The following is a 20,101-nucleotide window of genomic DNA, read 5'->3' as shown; positions in this document are numbered from 1 at the left end:
TGTGCTGGGGGGATGTGGGGGGACATGGGGAGCACACAGGGACATGGGGGGACACAGACATGGGGGCACTGGGGACAGGTATGGGGACACATGGGGACATGGGAATATGCATGAGGAGATGGGGGGACACGGCGAGGGACCGGCCCTGGGGACACATGGGGATGTGTGTAGGGACAACACATCAGTCACGAGGGAAACACGCGTGGGGATGGGGGGGGGCAGCAGGTGCCATGCCAGGGCGGGGGGGTGGTGCCAGGCACAGAGGGACAAAGGGCACAGTGTGGTGGTGGTGGTGGCACTGCCACCCTGGGGGGGCTGGGACGGGCGGGGGACAGGGACATGGGGGGACATGGGTGGCCCAGGGTGGCCCCATGTCTGCAGGGACTTGGGGACACCAACATGTGGGGAGCTGTGGGGACCAATTTCTGGGGGACAGGGTGGTCTCTGGGGGACACATTTCTGTGGGGCCTGGAGGTCCCTGTATTCGGGGGCCTGTAGGGATGGGAGGGGTGTCTCAGGGACATGGGGGTTCCTGGGGGGCAGGGAACACCCCAGTATTTGGGGGCCTGTGGGGGGGAAGGTGTCTCTGGGGACATGGGGTTCCCAGGGGACCCCGCAGCTGGGGAGGGTTGAGTGGGGTGTCCCGGGGACCTCCGCCCCGGGCGGTAGGGCCGGGATGTCCAGGGGACACCTGGAGACACTCGGGGCTGGGGGGTGGGGGGGGGCGGTCCCGGTCCCTCCCGTCGGGGGCGGCCGCTGGAGCCCGAGACGGGACGGGACGGGACGGGCGCTCCGGGACCGGGCACCGACCTCGGGACCGGGACCGACCTCCGGGACCGCACTGAGCCCCCGGGACCGGGACCATGGTGAGTCCCGGGCCACCACCGCCGCTTTCGCTTTCGCTTCCCGAAGGGCGGACCGGGCTCGGGGAGACCCCCGGGCTCGGAACTCCCCGGAGCCGGTCCCGGAGCCGGTCCGCCCCCCCGAGCTGTCCCTGCGGGCGGGAGGGACACGGCCCCCCTCGGGGTGGCCGGCGCGGGACTTTCCGTGTCCCCCTGTCTCTGCGTGTCCCGGCCCCCGTGTCGTCTGTGTCCCCTGCCACGCCCCGTCCCCGCCGATCCCGGTAATCCCGGTGTCCCCGCGTCCCCCCGATCCCCGTCCTTGTCCCATATCCCCACGGTTTCCTGTCCCCGTGGTCCCCGTGTGCCCCCTCCTCGCAGTACCGGTGTCCCCACGGTCCCGGTGTCCCCACGGTCCCCCTGTGCCCCTTCCCTGCGGTGCTCTTGTCCTCACGGTCCTTGTGACCCGTGGTCACCTTTTGTCCCCGGATTGCCAGTGTCCCCATGGTCCCCGTGTCCCCATGATCCTCATGTCCCCCAGGTCTCCACGGTCCTCCTTCCCCGCGGGTGCCCCTATCCCCAGCGTTCTCGCAGCGTCTCCCCCGTGTCCCCACGGTGTCCCCCCACGTCCCTTGTCCCCCGTGTGTCCCCAGGCGGGGCTGGTGCGGTGCCAGCGCCAGGCGGAGGAGGTGACCGAGCTGATGCGGCAGAACTTGGAACGGGCGATGGAGCGGGAAGGGCACCTGGAGCGGCTGCAGAGCCGGGCCCAGGACCTGCGACAGGCGGTGCGACCGCGGGGACGGGCGGATGGGGACGGGGGTGGCACTACAGGGACACACAGACCTGGGGACACACGGCTGGGGACTGGGGTGGCACTATTGGGACATACAGACCTGGGGACGCACACGGCCGGGGATGGTGGCACTATTGGGACATACAGACCTGGGGACACACACGGCCGGGGATGGTGGCACTATTGGGACACCTGGAATGGCTGCAGACCCGGGCTTGGGACCCTGGGGACATGTGACCAGGGACGGGGGTGGCACTGTAGGGACATATAGCCCTGGGAGGGGACACACAGAGCTCTGGAGGGCATTATGGAGACACACAGCCTGAGGGGGACACGCAGAGCCCTGGGGGGCATTACAGGGCTGTGGAGCCCCGGGGAGGGGACACAGGGTCATGGAGGGGCTGTGTGTCACCCCCGTGGGCTGTCCCCTGTACCCCCCGTGTCCCATTGCAGAGCGAGGCCTTCACCCGCAGCACTCGGGCGGTGACGCGGCGACAGCGCCGGGGACAGCGCCGCTGGCTCCTGGTGGCCCTCGGCCTCGGCCTCTTCCTCCTCCTCCTCCTCCTGGGCCTGGGCCTGGCACTGGCCCTGGTACGGTCACCTCCAGCCACTGCCACTGTCCCCACCCCACAGGCATGGACTGAGCCCCCCCCCAGCACCGTGGGGACCCTCTGACAACAGAGCAATGGGGAGGCCCCACGATAAATAAACAGCAGGATTTGTTCGGGTAGACCCTACCATAACAAACCACTGGGATGATCTTCAGGGAGACTCTACAACAAATAAGCACCAGAATCTCATTCGGGGAGACCCGACAATAATAAACCTGCAGGATGAGCTCTGGGGAGACCCTACAATAAATACACACCCAGATCTGCTTTGGAGAGACCCTACAATAACAAACGTGCCAGACCTTCTTTGGAAAAACTGCACAAGAACAGAAGAGCAGGACCCACCCAAGGGAGACCCTGTAATAAACACCAGGAGCTCTTTGGGGAGACCCTACAATAACAAACCAGCAGGAGCCACTTCAGGGAGACCCTACGATAAATCAGCACCAGTACATGATTCAGGGAGACCCTACAATAACAGAGCAGCAAGACAAGCTCCAGGGAGACCTTACAATAATGAACATGCTGGACCCACTCTGGGGAGACCCTACAATAAATAAGCATCAAGACTTGTTTGGGAAGGCTCTACAATCACAAACCAAGAGGAGGAACTTCAGGGACACCCTACAATAAATAAATAACCAGGATCTGTTTTAGGGAGACCCTATAATAATAAAAGCTCCAGAATCTGCTTTGTAGACACACTAGAAAAACAAATCAGCGGGATGAGCTCTGGGGACACTCTACAATAAATAAACACCACGACTCATTTGGAGAGACCCTACAATAACAAACATGCTGGACCTCCTCCGGGGAGACCCTACAATAAAAGCAGCGGGATGATCTCCAGGAAGACCCTACAATCAACAAACACTGGGATGTGTTTGGGGAAACCCCACAATGACAAATAAGGGGGATTGATTTGGGGTAGACCCCACAATAACAAACCCATGGGATCTACTTTAGAGAGACCCTAAATAGATAACCACCAGGATTTATTTGGAGAAACCCTACAATAACAAACCAGCAGGATGATCTTCATGGAGACCCTACAATAACAAATGTGCTGGACCCACTCGAGGGAGACCCTACAATAAATAAACACAAGGAATTGTTTGTGGACAGCCTATGATAACAGAGAAACTACAATAAATAAGCTCTACAATCTGTTTTTTAGAGACCCTATAATAACAAACCAATAAGTTCAGCTCCAGGAAGACCCTACAATAAATGAGCACCAGGACCTGGTTTGGGGAGACCCTACAATAACAAAACAATGGGGCAATCTTCAGGAAGACTTTACAATAGCAAACATATTGTGGAGACACTACAATAACAGAGCAGCAGAGTGACCCCTGGGGAGACCCCACGATAAATAAGCACCAGGATCAGCTTTGGGGAGACCCTACAATAACAAGTGTGCCAAACCCCTCTGGGGAGATCCTGTGATATGTAAACCCCAAGAATTGTTTGGGGAGACCCTATAGTAACAAACCAGTGTGATTTGCTCAGAGTAGACCCTACAATAACAAAGAGATCTTATGATAAATAAGCACCAGGATCTGCTTTGGGGAGACCCTACAATAACAAACCAGCAAGGTGATCTTCAGGGAGACCCTACAATAGCAAATGGATCCTACAATAAAAAAACCACCAAAACCTACTTAAGGTAGGCCCTACAGTAATAACTCCTTGTGTCTTCTCTTGAGAAACCCTACAATACCAAAGCAGTAGGATGGTCTCTGTGAAGACCCTACAATAACAAATGTGCCAGATCCTCCAGAGAGACCCTATGACAAATTAGCACTGGGACTTGCCTTGGGGAGACCCTACAATAACAAACCAGCAGGACCTTTCCAGGGAGACCCTACAATTAATAAACACTAGCATCTAGTTCTGGGAGACCCTACAATTAATAAACACTAGCATCTAGTTCTGGGAGACCCTACAATAACAAACCAATGATATGATCTCTGGGAAGACCCTACAATAACAAACATGACAGACCTACTTTAGGGAGACCCTACAGTAGATAAACACCATGACTTGTTTGGAGACACCCTACAATAATGAATCAGCAAGACCCACTTCAGGGAGACCTGATGATAACAAATGAGCTGGACACTTTTTAGGGAGGCCCTACAATAATAAATAAACACCAGAACCTGCTTTGGGGTAAACCCTACAATAACCCCCCGCCATGCCTTGCTGCTGGGAGACCCTACAATAACAGAGCAGGGGGGTGATCTCCAGGGAGACCCTATGATAACACCCCCTTCCTTGCTCCCAGGAGACCCTACAGGTCCTGATTCAGGGAGCCCCAACCACAACAGACCCCCACCAACCCACTCTGGGGAGACCCTACAATAACACACCAGTGGCACCCACCCCGGGGACACCCCACTTTGGCCACAGGTGGCACCAACCTGGGCCAGGGGCAGGAGGGGGCTGTGGCCCCCCAGAGGGGTCCCTGGTGACATGGTGACATTGGGGAGGGGACCCAGGGAGGGTCCCTGGGCAAACAATGGCACCGGGGAGGGGACAGAGGGGGCGGGGGGACATGGCACCATGGCCACCTACACAGGGACACCCTGAGGGGGATGACACACGGGGGTGCCCAGGAGCCCCCTCGGATGTCCCCCTGCCCCAGTGTCCCCAGCAGTGACAGACACCGGAGCCTCGCAGCACCTTTATTGACACCGGCGGGGGTGGCACCGGTCCCTGGGGGGGTGGCACCGTCCCGGGGGGGTGCCCGTGTCCCCTGGGGGGTGTGGCAGGGTCAGCCCGTGCCCCGGCGCTTGCTGAGCTCGTCCTGCACGCGCTGGCACAGGGCCCTGCGCAGGGGGGGCTCCAGGGGGCTGCGGGCGCACACCCGGCGCGTCACCTCCTCCGCGCTGTCCTCCTGGGGGGGCACGGCACCGCTGGGGACACGGCACCCGGGGAGCCCCACGGCACCCACAGAGCCCCCACAGCACCCACAGCACCCCCATCATCCACAGCACCCCCATGGCACCCACAGAGCCCCCCCATCACCCACAGCACCCCCATGGCACCCACAGAGCCCCCCCATCACCCACAGAGCCCCCCCATCACCCACAGCACCCCCACAGCACCCACAGAGCCCCCCCATGGCACCCACAGCACCCCCATGGCACCCACAGAGCCCCCAGCCCCACAGACCCCCCACCAGCACTGCTGGGGACACAGCACCCGGGGAGCCCCACAGGGCACCCACAGAGCCCCCATGGCACCCACACCCAGGGCACCCCCTGCCCCATGCGACCCCATGGCACCCCTTGCCCCAGAGCAGCACATCCTGTCCCACAGAACCCCCCAGGCACCCACTGCACCTCATGGCACGCCCTTCCCCACAGAACTCCCCCCCAACACCCACTGGGCCCCACAGCGGCACCCCTGCCCCATGGAATCCCCTCCCATGGCATCCCACACCACCACCCCCTGCCCCATGGAATCCCCTCCCATGGCACACCACACCACCACCCCTGGCCCACAGTGGCACCCCACTGCCCCACGGGACCCCGTTGCTCAATGGGCACCCCCTGCCCCACAGCACCTCTCACACACAGCACCCCAACCCTATGGCACCCCCGGCCCCACAGCAGCACCTCCGACCCCACGGGACCCCCCAGACACTCAATGGGTACCCACTGTCCCATGGGACCCCCTACCCATGGCAGCACCTCCTGCCCCACAGAACCCCCCCGGTGCCCCATCGCCCCCCGAGGTCACACCTGGTGCACGATCACGGCCGTGACGGTCCCGTCGTCCCCCTCGTACTCGAGGCAGAAGAGCCGTGGCCCCCGGGAGGGGTCAGGGGGGGCCCCGCGGGGGTCGCCGGGGGGGGGCCCCGCACTGGCATCGCCCCCGGGACCCCCTGTGGCACCTGCACCCTCAGCGGGGGCTGTGAGACCCTCGGGGAACCCCAACCCAGCACCCCCTCAGTGCCCCCCCATCCACACCTGGGGTCCCCCCGACCCCCTCCGCCCTTGAGTGCCCCTCCAGGGGTGCCCCCCCATTCCCCACCCATATCCTGGGCGCTCCCTCTTGTCCCTTGGATGCCCCCACCCCTGTCACCGACACGGGCGCCACCCACCCCTGACCCCCTCCGGGTGCTCCCCCACTCCCCAGCCCCCCCTGGATTCCCCCCCTCCCCCCAACCCAGGGTTGCCCCCCCCACACTGTCACCCCCTTGGATGTCCCCCCCCAGCAGCCAAGGGCCACCCCCTCCCCACCCATCTCCTGGGGTCCCACCCGCTGTCCCCCCACCTTGGTGACCCCCAACCCCCCCAGGGGTGCCCTCCGTGTCCCCCGACCCTTGGGTGCCGCCCCCGTCACCCCTCAACCCCCGTGCCCCGCTCACCGCAGCCCCGGGGCCGGTACACCTGCTGGTCGGGCCGGCGGGGCCGGGGCGGGTTCGGGGTGAGCCGGGTGCGCGCCCGGCCCCGCGCCTGCCGCACGGCGCGGTCGTAAGCGTCCCTGCGCACCGGGAACTGGTTACCGGGGGTGGGGGAACGCGGCGGGAGCGGGGGGCGCGCGGAGCCGCCGGCGATGTTACCTGGCGAGCTGGTTGCGGCGGATGTGCCGCACGAAGCCGTGGCTCATGTCGAGCCGCCCGCCCGGCCGGCAGCGCCAGCCCGGGGCCGGGGCAGCCGCCTCCATCCCGGTTACCGGGGAGGTCGGTCCCGGGGACGCGGCGCCTTTAAGAGCCCCGCGGGCCCGGCGGCCGCGCGTGCGCAGAGCCCTCAGCGGCGAGCGCTGACCCCGCCCCTTCGGCCGAGCGTGCGCACAGCGCGGCCCCCGCGCCCCCCGCGCAGGCGCAGTGCACTCGCGCCGCCGCCATGTCGAGCCATGGGCGGCGGGAGCGGGAGCGGGATTCGCGCGGGGCCGCCCGGGGCCGCCGCGAGCCCGAGGCGGAGCGGCCGCGGGGCCGGCGGGATTCCGAGCGCGACCGCCCGCGGAGGGAGGCGGCGGAGGCGCTGCCGGTGGATCTCGCTCGCGTCAAGCGGGAACCGGGCACCGGGGGCGGCTCCGGGGCGGGATCTGGGACCGCTGCCCCCGCCGCGCCCGTGCGGGTGAAGCGAGAGCGGGAGCCCGATGGAGACTCCGACCCTGAGCCTGAGCCCGCCGGTGGGAACCGGGGGTGGAAAGCGGGGGTGAAGCGGAGGGACAGGGGGGAATGGAGGCCTGAGGGGACCGAGGGGACACACTGGGGTGTAGGGGGGGCACAGGGTGGCGAGGACTGGGGGGGGGCTGAGAGGACAGGGGTTGTCCCGGGGGACACCGGAGGATGAAGGGGGAGGGCGTGAGGGGACACCGGGGTGGGGGTACGGGACTGGAGGGGTGGGGGGCACCGGGGGGGTGCGGACAGAGCCAGAGGTGTGTGTGGGGTGACACCGCTGTGGGGTCTGGGGGACACTGGAGAGGCATCAGTGTGGTGGGGGTGAGGTGGGGGCTGTGGGGTGTGAGGGGACACTGAGGGATCTGGGGGGCACTGGGGAGGGTGTGTGGGGGTCACAGTGATGTCCTGGAGGACGCTGGGGTTGGGGGGGGCAGGACGGTGTGTGGGGGGTGAACTGGGGTGTCTGGGAGGGGGCACTGGGGGGTGGAGACGCGGGGGTGTGTTGGGGGACACACTGGGGTGTAGGAGGGGCAGCGGGGGGGTGGGAGGGGTGGGGAATGGAGTGACTGGGGGCCACTGGGATGGGGACACACACCAGGGTGGGAATGGAGAGTTTGAGGGTATGGTGCGGGACAGGACACACCAGGCATTGCCAGAGGGGCACAGGGACTGACTCTGGGGGTGCTGAGCTCAGCTCTGGGCAGTGGTTGGAGGCACTAGGGGGAGCTGGGGTTCAGTCCCAGGGGTCTGTAAGGAGGGGAGCATCGCCCTGGTGCTGTCAGGGCCCTGTGCCCCCCTCTAACACCTCCCCCACCCCCAGTGCGCTACGGCCGCTTCGACCCCGAGGACCAGCGGAGCCGCCACTGCCCCTACCTGGACACCATCAACAAGTGGGTAATGGGGCCTGGGGGGCTCCCCCTGCCCCTCCTGGGGGTGCCCCTGTGCCTTGGGGTTCCCTCAGCCCCCCTCAGCCCTGTGACCCTCCCCAGGAGTGTCCTGGACTTCGACTTTGAGAAGCTCTGCTCCATCTCCCTGTCCCACATCAACGTCTATGCCTGCCTGGTCTGCGGGAAGTACTTCCAGGGTGAGACCCGCCCCAGAACTGGGGGGGACATGGGGGACACGTGGGGGACGTGGGGACAGCAGGGACACCCGGGGGCTGTGTGGGGGACATTGGGGACATCATGCTGCTGTGGGGGACAGGGACACTCGGGAGCAAGGGGGAATGGGGGACATCCAGGGACTGGGGTGCTGGGGGGGACAGGGACACACAGGGATGGAGGTGCTGCTGGGGGTGGGACATGGGGGACACCCAGGGCTGGGGTGCTGCAGGGGGCACAGGGACCCTTGGTGAGGGCACAGCCCCCCCATACATAGGTGAGGGATTCTTTCTGTCCTACCTGTCCTGTCCCATGGCTTCTGTGTACCTCTCTGGTGACCCGAGGGTCCCCTCCTTGCCCCCTGTTCCTGCGGTGACACCCCTGAGCCTGTGGTGTCCCCCCCTTTGTCCCCCTCTGAGCCTGTGGTGTCCCTCCCTGAGCCTGTGGTGTCCCCCTGTCCCCTCCTGATCCCGTGGTGTCCCCCTGTCCCCCCCGAGCCCATGGTGTCCACTCCTGAGCCCGTGGTGTCCTCCCCTGAGCCCGTGGTGTCCTCCCCTGAGCCCGTGGTGTCCCCCTGTCCCTCCCTGAGCCCATGGTGTCCACTCCTGAGCCCGTGGTGTCTCCCTGTCTCCCCCTGAGCCCGTGGTGTCCCCCTGTCTCCCCCTGAGCCCATGGTGTCTCCCCCTGAGCCCGTGGTGTTCCCCCCGAGCCCGTGGTGTCCCCCTGTCTCCCCCTGAGCCCGTGGTGTTCCCCCCGAGCCCGTGGTGTCCCCCTGTCTCCCCCTGAGCCCATGGTGTTCCCCCCTGAGCCCGTGGTGTCCCCTGTCCCCGCAGGCCGCGGGCTGAAGTCCCACGCCTACATCCACAGCGTGCAGCTGAGCCACCACGTGTTCCTCAACCTGCACACGCTCAAGTTCTACTGCCTGCCCGACAACTACGAGATCATTGACTCCTCCCTCGAGGACATCACGGTGCGGGGGCACTGGGGGCACCCACTGCTGAGGGCACCCACTGCTGGGGAGGCAGCGCTGGGGGGCCTCAGCTGTGAGGGGGGTCAGGTTTGGGGTACCCTAGCTCTGAGGGGTGAGGTTTGGGTGTACTGCTGTTCTGTGGGGGGTCAGGTTTGGGTTCCCCCTGTTCTGAGGGGTCAGGTTTGGGTTCCCCCCATTCTGAGGGGTCAGGTTTGGGTCCCCCCCATTCTGAGGGGTCAGGTTTGGGTCCCCCCCATTCTGAGGGGTCAGATTTGGGTTCCCCCCATTCTGAGGGGTCAGGTTTGGGTTCCCCCCATTCTGAGGGGTGCCTCTCCCCGCAGTACGTGCTCAAGCCCACCTTCACAGCCCAGCACATCGCCCACCTGGACAAACAGGCCAAGCTGTCCCGGGCCTACGATGGCACCACGTACCTGCCGGGCATCGTGGGGCTCAACAACATTAAGGCCAATGACTATGCCAACGCCGTGCTGCAGGTCACTGGGACGGGCTGCCCTGGGGGGGAACAGCCCAGAACCCCACGGGGGGATCGTGGGAGTGAATCCCACCTTTCCCATGGGAGATACACTGTGGGGGGGTACAGGCTTTGTTTGGGGTGAACCCCCAGCACAGCCCCACTCTGGGGGTCCTGGGGATGAGTCCCCATTTCCTGTCTCACACACTTTACACCTGGAGAGTACAGAGTTCATTTTGGGGTGAAACCACCCCAGAACCCTGTCGTGGGGCTGACAGGGATGAATCCCACGTCCACTCTCGCAGGCTTTACACGTGGGAGGTGCAGGCTTTGTTTTGGGGTGACACCATCCTATAACCCCCCCAAAACTCCACTGTGGGGGTTCTGGGGAGGAATCCCACCTCTCTTTTCACAGGTTTTACACACAGGGGAGTGCAGGTGTTTCATTTTGGGATGAAGTCCTCTCAAAACTGTCCCAAACCCTTTCCCAAAACCCCACTCTAGGGTTCCCAGGGGGGAATCTCACATCCTTTCCCACAGGCTTTACACCTTGGGGGTACAAGCTTTGTTTTGGGGTGAAACTCCTGCATAGCCCCCTTCCAGATCCGTGCTCTGGGGATGAATCCCACAGGGTTTACACACAGAGGGCATGCAGGCTTCTTTTTGGGCATGAGATCCCCCCATAACCCCTAAATCCCCGCTCTGGGGATGAATCCCACCTCCTGCCCCAGGGGCTCTGCACCTGCTGGGGGTGCAGCCCTCAGAAACCCTCCAAAACCCTCGCAGATCCCCTCTCTGGGGGTCCCGGGGGTTGAATCCCCCCTGCTGCCCCCAGGCCCTGTCCAATGTGCCCCCCCTGCGGAATTACTTCCTGGAGGAGGAGAACTACCGGCGGATCCAGCGCCCGCCCGGGGACATCATGTTCCTGCTGGTGCAGCGCTTCGGGGAGCTCATGAGGAAGCTCTGGAACCCCAGGAACTTCAAGGCTCACGTGTCGCCCCACGAGATGCTCCAGGCTGTGGTGCTCTGCAGCAAGAAGAACTTCCAGATCACCAAGCAGGGTGGGCTTTGGGGGGGCAGGGCTGGGTCTGAGGGGTCTGGGTTTGGGGAGCAGGGCTGAAATTTAGGGGCAGTGCTGGATTGGGGAAGAAATGCTGGATTTGGGGGGCAGAGCTGGACCCAGGGAGCTCTGCATTTGGGGGGCAGGGCTGGATTTGGCAGTCTCTGCACTCGGAGTGCAGTGCTGGGCCTGGGGGGCTCTGGGTCTGGGGGACAGCACTGGATTTGAGAGGCAGTTCTGGACCTGGGGTGCTCTGGATTTGAGGGCAGTGCTGGACCCAGGGGTTTCTGGATTTGGGGTGCAGGGTTTGGTTTGGGTGACACTGCTGGGTTTGGAGACAGGGCTGGGTCTGCGGGCTCTGGATACAGGAGATAGGACTGGGTTTGGGTGACTGGATTCAGGGGGGCTCTGGATCTGGGGGGCAGCAGTAGATCTGGGAGACATCGCTGGATTTGGAGGCTGAGCTGGGTCTGGGGGATCTGGATTTGGGGACAGTGCTGGGTTTGGGTGGCAGCACTGGATATGGGGACCAAGCTGGATTTGAGGCAGCAGAGGAGGATGTGGGGGGACAGCAGGATTTGAGGAGCAGAGCAGGATGTGGGGTGCAGTGCTGGATTTAAGGGGCAGTGCTGGGTGGGGCAGAGCAGGATCCAGGGTCAGCTCTGGCTCCAGCCCTGCTGTGCCCCCGTTGCAGGGGATGGGGTGGAATTCCTGTCCTGGTTCCTGAACGCTCTGCACGCGGCGCTGGGCGGCACCAAGAGGAAGAAGAAGAGTGAGTGGTGGTGGTGGGGGGAGATTTTGGGGGGTCCGGGGGGGCCTCTGTCCCCCTGCTGTCTCTGCTGAGCCCCCCCTGTCCCCACAGCCATTGTCACCGACGTGTTCCAGGGCTCCATGCGCATCTTCACCAAGAAACTGCCACACCCCGACCTGGTGGGAACGGGGGAGTGGGAGGGTTGGGGTCACACGGGGGTGTTGGGGTACAGGGGGGTGTTGAGGTCACACGGGGGTGTTGGGGTGCAGTGGGGGGTGATGAGTTCAAATGGGGGCTGAGGCCAGGGAAGGTCTGGGAGAGGGTGTTGGGGTACTGTGGGGTATGGTGGGGGGTGTTGGGTTCAAACAAGGGGGGGGTGAGGTGCAGCTGGGGGTGTCAGGGTCAGATGGGGGTGTCAGGGTCCAGTGGGGTGGTGGGGGATAGTGGGGGGTTATCGGGGTCAGATGGGGGTGGTGGGGTAGAATGGGGTTGTTGGGGTGCAGTGGGGGTGGTGGGGTCTGGGGGAGGGCATTGGGGCCCAAGGGGGAGTGTTGGGGTCCCACAGGGGTGTCACCCAGGGGTCCCACCCCCCAGCCCGCGGAGGAGAAGGCGCAGCTGCTGCAGAACAGCGAGTACCAGGAGCGCATGGTGGAGTCCACCTTCCTGTACCTGACCCTGGACCTGCCCACGGCCCCGCTCTACAAGGACGAGAAGGAGCAGCTCATCATCCCCCAGGTGCCCCTGTTCAGCATCCTGGCCAAGTTCAACGGCAGCACCGAGAAGGAGTACAAGACCTACAAGGAGAACTTCCTGAAGCGCTTCCAGCTGACCCGCCTGCCCCCCTACCTCATCTTCTGCATCAAGCGCTTCACCAAGAACAACTTCTTCGTGGAGAAGAACCCCACCATTGTCAACTTCCCCATCACGTGAGCCAGGGCTGGGGGGGGGTGGGAGCCTGGGGAGGGGGTTTAAAGCATCTGGGAGGAGACGGGGGGGGGTTGACGATGTCTAGGGGTGGTTGCGGGTGTGTGTGGGAGGTGGTAGGTATCTTAAGAGGGGTTGAAAGCATCCATGAGGGGCTTTTGGGGTTTGAAGTCATCTAAAGGGGCGAGGGGGGGGGTTGGGGAGGGCATGGGAGGGTTGGGAGTCTGTGGAGGGGGTTAAAAGCATCCCAGAGGAGATTGTGAGTGGTGGGGCAGGGTTGACAATGTCTAGGGATGGTTGTGGGTGTGTGGAGGGGGTTGTAGGTATCTAAGAGGGGTTGAAAGTATCCAGGAGGGGGGTTTAGCATTTGAAATCATCTAAAGGGGCTTTGAAGGCACTTGGGGAAGGGTTGGATACACTTGATGGGGTTTAAAACCACTTAGGAGGGGATTGTTTGAGGGTGTCTAGGGGAGGGTTATAGGTATCTGGGACATGGTAGAGGCATCTAGGAGGGTGTTTGAAGGTGCCTGGAGAAGGATTGTGGGTGTTGGGAGGGATTGTAGCCATCTGGGAGGGATCTGTGGGCATCTGGAGGTGTTCTGGGCATCTTTGGGGGGTTCTGTGGGTATCAGGGAAGGGTTTGAAAACATCTGTGGGGAGTTGAGTGTGTCTGGGAAGGAAGGGTGTGTGGGCACTGAGAAGGGGTTTGGAGGCATCTGGGGAGGGGGGTGTCTGTGCATCTGGAGGGGTTTGGAGGCATCTGGAGGGGTCTGTGGGGCCTCCCCTGCCCCCCTGAGGGCACGTGGGGTGCCCAGGAATGTGGACCTGCGGGAGTACCTGTCGGAGGAGGTGCAGGCGGCGCACGCTCACACCACCTACGACCTCATCGCCAACATCGTGCACGATGGGAAGCCCTCGGAGGGCTCCTACCGCATCCACGTCCTGCACCACGTGAGTGTCCCCCTCCTGGGGGGCTCTGGGGGGGCCACGGGGACCCCCTGGCCCACCCTGTCCCCTCCTGGTCCTGGCAGGGCACAGGGAAGTGGTACGAGCTGCAGGACCTGCAGGTGACCGACATCCTGCCACAGATGATCACCCTGTCTGAGGCCTACATCCAGGTGAGGGGGGTAGGGGGCAGCTGGCACCTCCAGGATGTCCCTGGCACCCCCAGGATGTGCTCTGACCACCCCTCCCCCTCTCCCACAGATCTGGAAACGGCGCGAGGAGGATGAGACAAACCAACAAGGGGCCTGAGACCCCCTGGGGACACCCAGAGACCCCCTTGGGATCACTCCCAGTCCCTTGTGGAGATGCAGAGATGCCTTTGGGGACACCCCAGGCTCCCTTGGGGACATCCAGAACCCCCCTGGAAGCAACAACAGCCGTCTCTGGGACACCCCAAGATCCCCTTGGGGACACCCAGAGAGCCCTGGGGACACCCAGAGAGCCCTGGGGACACCCTGAGCCCCTTGGGGGCACCCTGAGCCCCTTGGGGACACCTAGGTCTCCTTGGGATCACCCATAACCCCTCCGGGGACACCCCCAAGCCCCTTGGTGTGTCTCTCCCCACCCCAAATAAATGCCACCCACTTATTTTTGTAGCTCATTTTCACCTTTTCTCTTCTTTGTGTTTAGGGGGGTCATGGTTTCCACTGCTTCCCTCCCCTGACCCCCCAGCACCCCGTGACCCCCAGAAACACCCCAAAAAACTGGGAACACAGAGGCAGAGCTGCATCCAAGCTTTATTGGGAAGTGCTGGGGGGGCCCCCAGAGCCCCCCTACAGCCAGACGTGCTCCTGGCAGTGCTGCAGGGCCTGGGGGGCACAGAGGGGTCAGTGGGGGGTGCAGGGGGTGCCACACCTCCATGTCCCCCCTGTCCCCACTCACCTGGCAGCGCCGGGCGGGCTCGGGGCCGGAGCACCAGTACATGGGGCCCAGGGCACAGGGGCCCAGGGGGGGTGACAGCACGGGGGGAGCGACACCCTTGAGGTCCTGCGGGGGGGACACGGGTGTCAGGGGTCCCCCCAAGGGTGGGGACACCCCAGGGAGCCTCCTGGAACCCCCTCCCTGGGGCTGTGACATCCTTGGGGTGTCCCTTGGAGTTGTGACACTCGGTGCCCTCCCCCACTTGGGTCACTCTTGAGTGACCCCTTCGAGGCCTGTGACACCCTTGGGGACCCTGACACTGTCCTCTCAGTGGGGGTGACACCTTCTGGGGACCTCATGGTGTGCCCAGGGGTGGTGGGACTCCCTTGAGACTGATACCCCTGGACGTGTCCCCTCGGGGCTGTGCCACCGTTTGTGTCCCTGCCATGGCCCCTGGGGACTGTGACGCCCTCGGGATGTGTCCCAAGGACTGTGGCACCCCTGGAGGTGTTCCCTCAGGGCTGTGCCACCCTGGGGTGCCCCGTCACCTCCCCGGGGACCCGTCCCCTCACCTCGGGGCCCACGCACTCCGCCAGCCGCACCACGATGGCCTCCAGCAGCGCCGGTGGCGCGCCCACGTCGTCCGCGGTGCCCTGGCAGGCGAGGAGCAGGCGGCACAGCAGGCGCGGGCCCAGGCGGCCCAGCAGCCCCTCGAGCAGGAGGGTGGCGTAGCGCTGGGCCAGGCACTGGCACGCACCCACGGCCACCAGCGGCAGCGCCCGGCACAGCCCCGTGGCCGCCGCGGCCACCCTGGGCACGGGGATGGCGGCCTCGGCCTGCGCCACGAAGGTGCGGCACAGCCAGCACAGCGGGAGGGGCACCGGCAGCGCCGCCGGGCCCGGGGGGGGCTCCTGCGGGAGGGAGGGGGTCACTCTGAGCCCAGTGACCCGGAGGGGGGTCACTCTGAGCCCAGGGTGGCATCGTGGCCTCCCGTGGGACAGCGGGAGCCCAGAGCCGGGCTGGGCCTGGGGGGGATGTGGGTGCTCGAGCCCAGGGGGGCTGTGGCGTCCTGGGGGGCGTTCAGTCTGGAGCCCGGGGGTGGAACTGTGGGGAGGGGGTTAGGGGTGGGGTTTGGGTTCACTCCAGAGCCCAGTGGTGGGGCTGCAGCTCCCTCTGGGGAGGGGTCACTCAGTGGTGGGGTTGTGGCTGTGGGAAGGGGTCACTTGGTGGGGTTGTGGCTGTGGGAGGGGGGTCACTCAGTGGTGGGGTTGTGGCTGTGGGAGGGGGGGTCACTCAGTGGTGGGGTTGTGGCTGTGGGAGGGGGGTCACTCAGTGGTGGGGTTGTGACTGTGGGAAGGTGTCACTCTGCAGCCTAATGGGGGTCTGTGCCCTCCTGTGGGTAGTTGTTCCCTCTGGAGCTGGGTGGTGGGACCTGCAGGAGGTTCACCCGAGCCCCATGGTGGGGTTTTGGCCTCCTGTGGGATGTTCACTGTGGAGCCCAGGGGTGGGGCTGCCCCTGGCTGTGCCCCCCAAGCGGGCTCCAGCCCCGTGGTGGCCTTACTGACACCCTCAGAGCCACCCCTGCTGCCCCCGGGGACCCCTGTACCTGCGGGTGGGTGCCGAGTGCCCCGAGGGTGGGCACAGCTACGGCACCGCCGGGCTCTGCCGGGCACAGCTTCAGGTTGGCACAGATCTGCCGGGGCACCTGGGGGGGCATGACAGGGACCCCCGGATGGGGCACGACCAGGTGACCCAAGTGTCCCCAAACCCTCTGCACCCCGAGGTGTTCCCAAACCCCCAGTGCCTGGAGATGTCCCCAAACCTGCAGCATCCAGGGGGTCCCTGGATGGCACAGTGTCCCCACTGCCCCCAGCCCCCCAAGATGTTCCCAGGTGCCACAGTGTCCCCAGGGCCCCAGCACCCCGGGGTGTGCCCTGGTCACGTCCCCCCGGTGCCACTCACGAGGTGCTGGAGCTCCCGGAGGACGCGCGGGACGAGCGAGTGAACCACGGACTGGCACGGGGCCGCCAGGACGGGCAGCGGGAGGCACAGAGCCCCCAGCACCTGCTCCACTGCCACCTGCGCTGGGGCACCCCGGTGACACCCAAGGACACCCAGGGGACACCCAGGGGGACACCCAAGGGACACCCATGGGGACACCGCCACCGCCACCCACACCACTGCTGTACCCGTCACCGCTGCACCACTGGCACCCGTGGTGGCATCTGTGACCATGGCACACATGGTGTCACCCATGGTGTCACTCACCACTGTGGTACCCGCTGGCATCTGCCACCACTTCACGCCTCACCCCAGCAACCACAGTGAAACCCACAGTGGCACCCACCACCATGGCACCCGTGGTGGCATCTGTGACTATGGCACCTGCGGTGGCACCCACAGCGACAGCCGCCACCTCAGCAACCGCAGCAACACCTCCAGTGGCACCTCCCTCCATGACACCTGCCGGCACCCACGGTGACACCCACGGTGACCCCCATAGTGACACCCTCAGTGGCACCTGTGTCCCCGTCCCCCCAGTGACACCCCCAGTGACACCCCCAGTGACACCCTCAGTGGCACCTCTGCCCCCGGCCCCACGATGACCCTCAAGATGACCCCCACGGTGACACCTCTGTCCCTGTCCCCGCCGTGTCCCCCTGTCCCGCGGGCACCTGCACGGCCGACTGGTTGGACACGCGGTGGAGGAAGGAGAAGAGCTGCTGGCAGAGGGCGCAGGTGTCCTGCGGGAGGGGACAGAGGGGACACGGCGGTGTGGGGACACGGGGACACGGGGACATGGGGAGTTGGGGACACTGGGATGGGGGGGAACGGTAGTAGAGGACAGGGATGTGGGGGGCACGAGGACGGGGGACATGGGGATGGGGTAGCATGGGGATGTGGGGACACGGGGACTGGGGACATGGGGACATGGGGACATGGGGACATGGGGAGTGGGGACATGGGGACTCTGGGACACGGGGACTGGGGACATGGGGACATGGGGACTCTGGGACTTGAGTGTGTGGGGAAATGTGGATGTGGGGACAGGGGGGACCAAGGAGGGTACATGGGGACATGTTGGTGTGGGGCCATGGGAGGGTCTTGGGACCCCGGTGGGATTTTGGGAACATACAGGGGGTAGAGAGACAGTGGGGTGGGGTGGGGTGGGGTGGGGGGACACAGGAGGTGACAGGGATGTGGGGAGTGATGGGGACACGGAGGGTGGTGGGACACGGGGGGCTCTCTCACCACATCAGGGGGTCTCTGGGTGAGGAGGGGGCAGCGCTCCAGGGCCCCGCAGCGCAGGGCAGTGTCCCAGTTCTGGCACCAGGCAGAGGGGGGCACCCCACAGCCCCCCCCCGGCGCCCCCAGACCTGTGGGGCCGTGAGCGCCGAGCCGGGGGGGGCCGGGAGTCCAGGCCACCCTCCCCCCCCATACCTCATCCCAACCCTCACGGGGGGAACCTGAGCGCCTGCGACCCCCAAATACACCCCCCTCCAATCCTCATGGGGGATCGGGTCTCCAGGACCAGTTCCCCCCCACCACCATCCCAGTGGGATCCAGGCACGCAGGACCCCCCCCAGTGCACACACCACCCCAAAACTGCACCCCCTCCTTCCATGGGGGCACCCGGCTGTCTGGGACCCCCAACTCAATACCCTGCCCCTCCAAGATGCCCTTTCCCACACCCAGCGCTCGTGGGGGGAGCCAGATGTCGGGGACTCCCCCAATAACACCCCTCAGTACCCCGAGACCCCAAGGGGGCACTCAGGGTCTGCCCCCGCCCCGGGCATCCCCTCCCCCCGGGGGCACCCCGCTGTCTGAGCCCCCCTCGCCCCACCACGGGGTCCCTGGGGGTGTCCCCAGCTCTGGGGGTGCCCCCCGGTTTGGGGGTGCGGGGGCCCTACCTGGTGTGGCCCCGAGCAGGGCGAGGAGCAGCGGCAGCGGCGGGGCCATGGCGGGAGCAGGGACAGGGACAGGGACAGGGACAGCGGCGGTGCTGGCAGGGCCGAGCCCGGGGCCTCTTATAGCCCGCGGGACGTGGCCCTGGGTCGGTGCCAGCACACGGGGACAGGCGTGTCACAGCCGCGGGGACACCGGGGGGCAGCCACCCCCGCCCTGTCACCCTACCACTGCCCCCATGTCCCTGTGTCCCCTACGGCCATGTCCCCGCCAGGGACCCCTCTCAAGGTCTCCATGTCCCTACTGGGGTCCCATGTCCCCATTGGGGTCCCCATGTTCCCACACCCTCACATTCCCCCCACGTCCCCTTATGTCGCCCCATGTCCCCACAGCCCCACGTCCCCCTACATCTCTCCATGTCCCCAATCCCCCCCTATCCTCCCCCACCTCCCATGTCCCCCCACCCCTAGACCACCAACACCCCTCTGCCGTGTCCCCCTACCCCCAGGTCCCCATGTACCCCCCATGTCCCCACGGTCCTACATCTCCATATCCCCCCACGTCCCCCCACTCTCCTCAGTGTCCCCATGTCCCCCCTCATCCCCATGTTCTCCTGTTCCCCCACATCCCCCCACTCTCCCATGTCCCTCCACAGCCCTCGATGTCCCCATGTCCCCACACCCCCACGTCCACCCCTTTTTCCCTTGTTCCCCCATATTCCCCCGCCTCCATATGCCCATGTCCCCCCTCATGTCCCCACACCCCCGTGTCCCCCTCCACCCCCAATGTCCCCGTATCCCCCCCGGTCCTGCCCATCCCCCTCCTCCTTGTCCCCCGCCACTCCCCGGGTGTGGCCCCCCTGCTCCCCTTCCCGCAATGTCCCTCCGCGGTCACCTTGTCCCCACTTGGCCACTCGAGAGCCCTCAGCGCGGGTGCGGCCGGAGGCCGGGCCCCCTCCGGGGGGGTCACCTGCCCCAGGTGAGGCCACCTGGAGGGCACCGAGGCGGCACAGCCCTGCCCGGCCCCACCCGGCCTCGCTGTGCCCCCCGTGCCCCTCTGCCAGCCCGTGCCCCAGCCCTGTGTCCCTCTGCCACCCATGACCCCCCTGTGCTACTCTGTCACCGGTGTCCCACCCTCTGTGCCCCACTCCGTGTCCCTCTGCCACCCTGTGTCCTCTCCCTACCCCTCTGCCACTGGTGTCCCACCTTGCGTGTGCCCTCCAGGCTCCCCTGTCCCCCTGTCCCCCTGTCCCCCTGTCCCCCTGCCGCCCCCTGTGCCCCCTCTGGCAGCTCTGGGGGGACACGAGGGAGGAGCTGGTGCTGCTCTGACTGACCCCGGGGTGCCCCCTGGCACAGGGGTGACCCCCTTCCAGCTCAGCTCACCCCCGGGACAGGGGGCAGGGCCAAGGGACAAAACACCGAATTCCAGACACAGGGATGTATTTTCCCGTGAAGGTTTTGGGGACACAGGAGGTGGCAGAAGGACTTGGGACACACGGGGTGGCACAGGAGGCACAGAGAGTGGCAGGACTTGGGATGCACAGGGTGACACGGGGACAGGGTAGCCTGGGGCATGTGGGGGCCACAGGGAGGGGGGCACATGATGGCAAAGGGACATGGAGGGGACACAGGGCGGCAGAGGGGCACAGGGGTGGGATTGGCACAGGGGC

The 20,101-nt window shown here is 65.2% G+C and overlaps 4 protein-coding genes across 8 annotated transcripts; 2 read left to right on the top strand and 2 right to left on the bottom strand.

Annotated features, from left to right (window-relative positions):
• Positions 1-366: 366 nt before the first annotated feature.
• Positions 367-4,412, top strand: LOC135403620 (vesicle-associated membrane protein 5-like). The gene is made up of 3 exons (XM_064637814.1): positions 367-866; positions 1,493-1,624; positions 2,086-4,412. The coding sequence occupies exons 1-3, from the start codon at positions 864-866 to the stop codon at positions 2,305-2,307; spliced, it is 357 nt and encodes a 118-aa protein (XP_064493884.1). The 5' UTR covers positions 367-863; the 3' UTR covers positions 2,308-4,412.
• On the bottom strand, positions 3,222-7,007 carry C28H2orf68 (chromosome 28 C2orf68 homolog). Of its 3 annotated transcripts, XR_010425440.1 has the most exons (5): positions 6,820-7,003; positions 6,625-6,740; positions 5,996-6,147; positions 4,932-5,145; positions 3,222-3,331 (listed from the first exon to the last, which is right to left on the bottom strand). XR_010425440.1 is itself a non-coding variant. In XM_064637802.1 (4 exons), the coding sequence occupies exons 1-4, from the start codon at positions 6,921-6,923 to the stop codon at positions 5,023-5,025; spliced, it is 495 nt and encodes a 164-aa protein (XP_064493872.1). In that variant the 5' UTR covers positions 6,924-7,007; the 3' UTR covers positions 4,920-5,022. The 3 variants fall into 3 exon arrangements, 2 of the variants coding, with proteins under 2 accessions (XP_064493872.1, XP_064493873.1); XM_064637802.1 differs by lacking the exon at positions 3,222-3,331 and having other exon boundaries at positions 4,920-5,145; positions 6,820-7,007; XM_064637803.1 differs by lacking the exon at positions 3,222-3,331 and having other exon boundaries at positions 4,920-5,145; positions 5,996-6,138; positions 6,820-7,005.
• Positions 6,974-14,261, top strand: USP39 (ubiquitin specific peptidase 39). Its single transcript, XM_064637771.1, has 12 exons — positions 6,974-7,391; positions 8,204-8,273; positions 8,373-8,467; positions 9,317-9,453; positions 9,795-9,947; positions 10,761-10,986; positions 11,680-11,757; positions 11,848-11,915; positions 12,331-12,662; positions 13,476-13,611; positions 13,692-13,778; positions 13,867-14,261. Exons 1-12 carry the CDS (start codon positions 7,103-7,105, stop codon positions 13,912-13,914), a joined length of 1,719 nt encoding a protein of 572 aa, XP_064493841.1. The 5' UTR covers positions 6,974-7,102; the 3' UTR covers positions 13,915-14,261.
• A 123-nt stretch (positions 14,262-14,384) lies between these two features.
• Positions 14,385-18,628, bottom strand: SFTPB (surfactant protein B). 3 transcript variants are annotated; one of them, XM_064637785.1, is made up of 8 exons: positions 18,438-18,621; positions 17,779-17,903; positions 17,202-17,270; positions 16,489-16,605; positions 16,133-16,231; positions 15,099-15,437; positions 14,548-14,652; positions 14,385-14,474 (listed from the first exon to the last, which is right to left on the bottom strand). In XM_064637785.1, the coding sequence occupies exons 1-8, from the start codon at positions 18,484-18,486 to the stop codon at positions 14,439-14,441; spliced, it is 939 nt and encodes a 312-aa protein (XP_064493855.1). In that variant the 5' UTR covers positions 18,487-18,621; the 3' UTR covers positions 14,385-14,438. The 3 variants fall into 3 exon arrangements, with proteins under 3 accessions (XP_064493855.1, XP_064493856.1, XP_064493857.1); XM_064637786.1 differs by lacking the exon at positions 16,489-16,605 and having other exon boundaries at positions 18,438-18,597; XM_064637787.1 differs by lacking the exons at positions 16,489-16,605; positions 17,202-17,270 and having other exon boundaries at positions 18,438-18,628.
• Between the last annotated feature and the right edge of the window lie 1,473 nt (positions 18,629-20,101).

Source organism: Pseudopipra pipra, chromosome 28 (genome assembly GCF_036250125.1).
Source record: "Pseudopipra pipra isolate bDixPip1 chromosome 28, bDixPip1.hap1, whole genome shotgun sequence".
Taxonomy (NCBI): Eukaryota; Metazoa; Chordata; class Aves; order Passeriformes; family Pipridae; genus Pseudopipra; species Pseudopipra pipra.
Note: the sequence above shows the minus strand (reverse complement) of the source record. Positions and strands in the feature narration are given on the sequence as shown.